The sequence below is a fragment of the Chenopodium quinoa genome, unplaced genomic scaffold, assembly GCF_001683475.1.
Source record: "Chenopodium quinoa cultivar QQ74 unplaced genomic scaffold, ASM168347v1, whole genome shotgun sequence".
NCBI classification, from domain to species: Eukaryota; Viridiplantae; Streptophyta; class Magnoliopsida; order Caryophyllales; family Amaranthaceae; genus Chenopodium; species Chenopodium quinoa.
In genome coordinates this window covers 3,555,450-3,563,388 of record NW_018744469.1, presented here as the reverse complement: position 1 = coordinate 3,563,388, position 7,939 = coordinate 3,555,450, and the positions used below count along the sequence as shown (strand labels likewise).

The 7,939-nt window shown below is 35.8% G+C and overlaps 1 protein-coding gene across 2 annotated transcripts; it reads right to left on the bottom strand.

Annotated features, from left to right (window-relative positions):
• Nucleotides 1–849: 849 nt before the first annotated feature.
• Nucleotides 850–6,839, bottom strand: LOC110697578. Of its 2 annotated transcripts, none has more exons than XM_021874951.1 (5): nt 6,369–6,839; nt 4,730–5,986; nt 3,055–3,226; nt 2,082–2,214; nt 850–1,179 (listed from the first exon to the last, which is right to left on the bottom strand). In XM_021874951.1, the coding sequence occupies exons 2-5, from the start codon at nt 5,182–5,184 to the stop codon at nt 968–970; spliced, it is 972 nt and encodes a 323-aa protein (XP_021730643.1). In that variant the 5' UTR covers nt 5,185–5,986; nt 6,369–6,839; the 3' UTR covers nt 850–967. The 2 variants fall into 2 exon arrangements, with proteins under 2 accessions (XP_021730643.1, XP_021730644.1); XM_021874952.1 differs by having other exon boundaries at nt 3,082–3,226; nt 6,369–6,838.
• Nucleotides 6,840–7,939: the final 1,100 nt, after the last annotated feature.

Below are 7,939 nucleotides of genomic sequence, written 5' to 3'. Positions count from 1 at the left end.
CTACAACACTCCCCCAACATTCACCGAATCAACCACATTGCACTCTCTCTTGCCACTCAAAATGTCCTTAGGGAACTTGTAATAATTGGCATTTGTTGCAAAGCATCGGTGAAAGGAATAGAAAGATGAAGTTGCTTAAGCATCTTGATGAACCTCCCGAAATGTTTGTCCATGCTATGCCTCAAAAAATTTTGGGGGTAAGGAAGTTTGGGTTTGATAACCTCATCTTGCATTCTCTCTTTCTCCTTGGCCTTCTCATTGGAACTCTCACTCTTCTTGCTAGACACATCATGCTCATCATCATCAAATGAATCACTCACCTTCTTCTTCTCTTAGACACTCTGTCCTCTAGTACCTTGCCACTTCTAGTGGTGATAGAGTAAACCGATTTCTTAGGGTCAAGACCTTGGGAGGGTAGAGGAGATGGGCTTGCACTCTCTTTCAAAGCGTTAACTAGTTGAGTGATTTGGGTATCAAGCATCTTGCTATGGGTCATCATCTCATTGAACTTTTTGTCACTCACACCCATCACTAGGCGAAAATTGCTAATCAGCACCGGTTCAAAACCCCCATTGCGCACCGGTTTTGAACCGGTTCTGATTTGAGGAATGCCAAATCCTAAGACTTTTTGCACCGGTTCTTGATGTGAACCAGTGCGAAGAGTCCCCAAAAATATTTTAAAAAAAACTTTTAGCACCGGTTCTGTTCCAAAACCGGTGCCAAAAATGCCCAAAAAAAAAATTAAAATTATTAATTTTTTTTTTTTTTTTGCATTTTTCACTTAAATTGTACCAAATACTTATATGTAATCATAATATACATAAAACACATATATTTTCTTCAATAACTTGTAATATTACACTTTAAAAAACTGAAGAAAAAAATTAAAAAAAGACAATCCCAAGGTTGGCATCAGTGTGATTGAAGGACACAAAGCAGATACAAATTCCTCTGACAATCCCAAGGTTCAAATACCAACTGGACCACTGAAGGAGTCAAGCCCTAAACTACACTCCTTATGCTTTAAATTGAGATTTGCAAACTGTGAATCAAGATCTCTGCTATTTGTACGTCTGTGGCTAGATGACGGCCGCTGAAGTGGCTGGTGTGGCTGCTGCTGCTGCTGTTGGTACAAAGCCTGAAGACGGCCTATTTCTCTTTCCAAAACTTCATGCTCCACTGAAACCAACATGAACTTTCTTAGCACTATTTAACTCAATTCTCATTGATAACAGCAATAAGCAATTACATGGCACAGCACAGAAAACAGATAACAGGGAGCTCCAGAGAAACTTCAAATTTTACAAAGTTATGGAGCTCGAAACTTCAAATTTTACAAAGTTATACAAAGATACATAGCAGCTATTAGCAAGATATGACACATAATCTCAAAACAGCAAGCTTCTTTATTATGAGGGAAACACTATTCAGTAAAGGTTGTACTATATTTCTTTTTTATAAATTCACCAGAGAAAGAGCCAAAGTGATGATTGGGATTTCAAAATTTTAGCAGTATCAGCATGAAAGATCTTATCAGAAGATATCAAAGCAAGATTCAACATTCATGAATTTATCAAAGTCCTCTATACCAGTAGACAAGCCTCAAAGAAATGTATAATGTGACATCAAATGATAGCATCTTGGATGGTTTGACCCACAATATGTGAGAGGGGTTGGCAATTTGGCACATTATACACATCATGCATTTGATTTTCTACTATCATAGTAGCTAAAATCTCTCCCATAACTGATACAAGTCTAATGAAATCATTCAACATGTTATCACTGTGACCCCAAGGACCTACTAATTCAAAGAATAATTCACCCCCACTCCAATGAGTGATTTATTAAAAAAAAAAAAAAAAGTAATAAGAGGATTTTCTTAGTATACAAGCATCATGCTTCTGACTGCTTTTCCCAATCAAGCATCACCAAAAAACAGAGACAAGACTAGGTTAACATAAAGATGGCCTAGCTGAAGCAGCTTGTCAGACAATCACAATCTAGAGTCCTAGTGTCCACATCCTTGACATCACCATAATACAAAAGAGAGCTTATGTATCTTCAAAATAGTTGACAACACTTAGGGTGTTTGATGAGCTGCTCCTGGGCCAAGCTTTCCAAACGTTGCTTAAGAGCTTTATTCTCCATGCTTAGGATTAGATTCTGTTGATTGGGAAACTCAAGCTCTGCTGAAACTTCAGACCCCTCTGCCTATAAAATTAGACAAGAAAATATAAAACTAGTGGCCTTTGACCTATCATTTCCTTTCCCATAATTGCACAGGGATACAAGCATAAAAATGGGATACGTTAATGATACAAGATAGCAAAAACTTCATCAATAATAAAGCAGAGTGAAAACAAATAGAATAGGAGAGTGAAAAAAATGAGCATATTCATTAGCATCTCCATCACAAATGAAGCACCCTAATTGCTACTTGAGAAACATTTGGCCTATAGGAAAAAACAATCATTTATCAAGCAATTATGAGACCTTGAAGCAACCATTCACCAGTTTGTTGTTTTCCACGAGTTTTATTTGGAAGGCAAGTGCTTGTGCACTTCTCTTCTACTTAACCTTTTTCTGTATTTAAAATTCCATTTTTGCTAGGTAATATAACAATAGATTGGTTGAAGTTGGCAAAGCCTAACTAAAAAAACATAGAAACTTAGATGGTTGGGAGCTGAGAGAATGTTAAGTGGTTCAAGATGCACCACCTACACAGAGAGCCATATTACCTCCCAAAAAAAAAAAAAATTGCAAGACAAAAAGTGATGAGGAGGGAAACCATTGCCGCTATAGGCACCAACAGAGAGCTAGTAGATATAGTTTTAAAATACTAATGGGAAAACTGTTATCATGCAACTAAATTAAGATAACATTGACAAAGACACTACCAGCACAGCAACCACGTAACAGGGAAACAAAGAAAATAGTGGCAAGTTTGTTAACCAGCTTTTTTTTTTTTTTTTTTTTTTTTAAGGCATTCCAGTGTTCATTTGTTAACCAGCTTAAGGCATAAACGGACAGCAGGAAGAGCATAAAACTAACAATTAAAAAGTATGAATGTGTCATAACTCGTGAGATGCTTCCTCGTGCTTCAGAGATAGAGGGTGCCTCAACAAATTGTTCCACAACCACAAGGTCAAGTTTAATTGGAGTCGGGAATTCACCAACTTCACTGTCAACATCAGATTGAGTCTGCTCATCTTCCTTTGTTGCCCTTCACAAGCACAAACAAAATTAAATATGGTGAAAAGCTTTCCATATAACAAAAAGTACCTAGTTTTTACTTCCATGTTTATCTCGGTGGACATGGAGAAAGTGTGTGAAATTTGAGAATTAATAGAGAAAAAGGGGGGACCACGTTTTTTGATGTAAAGTGAAGATAATATGAGAAAAAGCGAGGAGATTTTAAGAATATGATAGTTTAGAAGTTTGGGATATAGGAAACAATAGATACATAAATTACAATCCCCGTCTTCGGCAGTAGAGTAATGCTTATATGACCAGTCCCACTACTTGCTACATCCCACTTTGATACGTCAACACTTATAAAGCTATATATTTCAAGTTCATACTATTTATGCACATTTCAATAACAAATGACATGCCAAGCAAGGTTCTCGACCAAAAAAATAAATAATTTGTACTTGCAAACATCACAGCACATATTCTAAGAACAGATGAACATTGATATGATTCCAGCATGCCTCAAATTCTTTCAACACCAGATGCACAATTCGTCACAAAATCCAATCTACAATAGCATATACTGAAAGACAATCCTCTTAGTTTCTCTGCACTAAAAAATGCTCCTAAAATTCAACTGACAATGTAGCTAACATTCTAACATGGACCAAATAATCAATCGTGTCCACACCCAACACGGCAAGGCAAAGTCTTACCACAAAGTAGATACTAATTGCTATATGATGTAGTACAGTCAGCCCACCGTGCTAAGGAGATGACAAAGGAGATTAATATTTGAAATAGGCAAGGAGATGCTTATAATTTATAATGTCAACACCTATAAAGTTTTTAAGAGCTATTTAATCCAAGTCTTCTACTTTCCAAATTATTGAGCCAGCAAATCTCCAATACTAAGCAATATAATGGCAATACTAAACAATATAATGGCAATGCAATCCCTAAATCCTGAAGAGTGAGAGAATATAGAGACGCATGCATGTCTCACAAAAAAAAAAAAAAAAAAAAAAAAAAAAAAAAAAAAAAAAAAAACTCCTCTATACTACACTTTGCCCAGTTCGTATCTACAAAATATGTTTCAGAGTATCCCCAAACCTAGAGTAATGACCCCAACAGATCTCAGTTGCACAAAATGGCAGATACCCAAAACCTAGAAAAACATTTAACAGACCTGAGAGTCTAGAGTAGCATGTGAGTTTCCTGAGAAAATTTACCTGGGTTCAATTTTTCGACGGGGATAAACCATGGAGTTTCAAGGCTGATATAAAAGACATTTGGAACATGCTATGAGTACAATAGCTTTTTTTAAGTTTCATTACAAGATATAAATAGGAGGAACAACATTGCATTGAAATTAGTATGGAAAAACTGAGCTTATAAATTCCAGAATACACATATAAATTGAACTCAAGGAAATGTCACTATCTGCAAATTCACTGGAATTATAATATTATATACAGCAGTTACTGCACACATCTTTCAATGCCAAAAAATGAAAAGCTAAGGTTAAACATACCATTTGGACATAAGCGCATTTGATGATAGCCAAGTTGGAGGTGGCCAGAACACTCTAGATTGATAAGATGCCAAATATTGACAATCACCACCATAAAAATTATAAGCAAAAAGTGAATCATCTTGATCGGGAAGAGAGGAACAACCTCTATAGAAGACAATGCAATTGCCTTTCCAGCCTTGAAAATCCTCCACTGAGGCAAAGAAACTCTCATCAAAAGTTACAAATAGTATCTTATCATCACCAACCCCTTCAACTACATCCCATTTTGTCTCGTCCTTGTTTAACTTATAAATGGTAAAATCTATTCCATCTCTTGTTCCATGCCTACACAATCTATCAATCAAATACAATTCTTGATGATCACTTGATACAGCTAGACGTCTCTTATAACATGAAAACTCAAGTACTGGCTTTTCTATCAAGAGCAACAATGATAAGGTATTGTAATCCATCGTAAAGACTCTGCATCTGCGATCAATAGCATAAATCTTTCCTTTAAAATTAACTATATCATCAAACTTTTCCACCCCTAGATAGGATTCCCGGAATCTCACCTTTAACTCTCACTTGTCTTTAAGCCTTATTGCACATAAGGCCCCTTTATGATGTAAAACTATGGCAGTACAATCACCAATTGTAGGGTAAGTTTTACTACAATTAGGATTTACAAACAAAACCACCCTATTATCGTTGAACTCTGGAAGACTCTTCTTCCCAAACATATCTCTAGGAGCATCAACAAACCTTAACCTATGGAATACAGCTAACTCAGATAGTTGAATGTAAGATAAATCCAATTTCCTTGGGAAACCGGTGGGCAATAATTTAATGGCGATTGGTGAGAGGAATCTGCTCACAAACAACTTACCAGGGTGCAACTATTCAGTAGTAAATAACCAGGGTGGGAGCTTAGGATCGTGAGTTGATCGAAAGAGTAAAACATAACTCGCCATTACAACCGGTGAGAAAGGAGCGCTATCATCTAACCAACTTCCAGCGCAGGTTGCTAGAAAGTAGGGGAAAATAGTGGATAATATGTTCTCTGAGGTGAGATCATGTAAAGTGATTGATCTCTTCCATGCCTTACAAACTGCCCGAAAGTTCTGGGTGTCCGATCGACTCTCAAGGCATGCAACAATTTTTGACAACAACTCCGGGGACAAGTCTGACCAAAATACTCGCCCACGGCTCATTTTGGTGAAGTTAATTGAGTCCATTACTAATGCTCCTTAAACACCAGTGTTCAATGTACCCCTTCAGAATTTTTAAACCAAAGATACACCATATATCAGATGTTGCAACATATTCTTAAAAATTGTGCTTTGTAAATATGAAATGGGAATCAATCAAAGACTCAATTTTGTCATGGCATTAGGATATTGACTCTGTAGCACTGATTTCAGACAATATATATAAAAAAGAACAATTATAAATTCAAGGAATTAAAAGCCAAAAACATTAACGAAAAGCTGATAATACAAATACACAAAAATGGGTTCAAAAGCTAACAAATTGGCATGTAAAATTCATAGAAAAAACAAGTGAAAAGTAATGAGAATGAAAATAGTGGGGAATTCAAATTAGAAGTGAAAATGAAGTGGAAACAAATAATGAGAGTTTTGGAAGATATCCTTACCAGATTACAACTTCAAATTCTCCTCAGATTAATTTGCAAGGGAAGAAGCAACGAATTTGACCTCATTTCCTCATCTTCAATTTCCTTATTTCTACTTGGAAATCTAAATTAGGGTTATCGAGGAATAGCAGGAAGAAATCCTGAATTTGGAGGGAAGGCAAATGGTTTTTTCATCCGACTATTCATTTTACTTTTTTTTGAGGCGTTTGCTCTTTTTTATTTGAGAGGTTGTTAAATACCGCCTTCAAATATCTAATTAACGTCCGCAAAATAAAATTTGTTTACGAATTTACCCTTATAGATATAAATAAAGAATTTGTCCTTAGACCACTCTTAATGATGAGCAAAAAAAATGTCCACCCATTATCTCTCTACCCACTTTCTCTCTCAACAAATTTGTTTTGCCTATGGGCATATTTTTTTCACAATTTCTCTCCCAATGGTGAGCAAAAAAAAATGCTCCACTACTCTCTCTCTCTTACTTTTTCAATACCCCACCATTACTTTCTCTCTCCTACACAACACTTCTTTATTTATTAATTTCATTTATATTTTAACAATATTACTCCAAATAAATAAAAACTAGTCTAAATTTGTGTAACTTATTTTTTTTAATTTGTGACGTTTTTATCGTTAAAATAAAGAATATGGAGGATTTATGGTATTTCTGAAATTATACCAAAATATACCAAAATACATGTCTATTTATAGAGAATTAAATTTTATGACCGTTAGTAATTTTAAATTTTTTTTTAATAAATATTTATTTCAGAATTTGCATTACAAAAAATATAACCATTGCAAATTGTGGGGCCCACCAGAGCACTATTCATCCTTTATTTTGCTCATCTCATGGGCAAAATAACAAATGCTCATGGGCATTTTCACTTTTGCTCACCATTGCAAGACTATTTCTACCAAAATGCCCACAAAAATGCCCATGAGCATTTTATTTTGCCCACCATTGTAAGTGCTCTTACAATCATAAATTTAACCCACCACCACCATTTACCACAACCAGAATTCAAATTATGAATTTTCTCTCTCTTTAACAAAGCACCTGCCACCTAATTTTCTCTCTCTTTAAAATTTTCACCCTCTAAACTATTACCACCACCACCACCACCATTTACCAACCCACACCACCTTCTTATACTAGCTCAATATAATTTAGCGTGGAAATGCCGAGGGACAAGGGGCGGCCGTCGTCGAAGGAGTCGTCCCCGGAGACAGGGTCAGTTTTTTTTTTCTGGAATTGGCGGAAACGCCCACTTTTTCGCCAGAACTAGGCTGAAACGCCTAGAAGTTTTGATCACCCACATGGTTATTCGAAAGATCTACGCGTTTCAGCCTAGATCTTGCAAAAAATGTGGGGGTTTATGCCCTTTTTTAGTTTTTGGCAAAAAAAAAAAATCTAATTGAATGAAGGGGGAATTTAGTTTGACAATCGCTCACTCAAAGATGCTAAAGTAGTAGATACTTGAAAAAAAAAAATCAATATTTAGTACTCGTACTACCCATTATTACAAGAGAAACTCCAAGTTTACAACGACAAGCTTATTCAATCCATC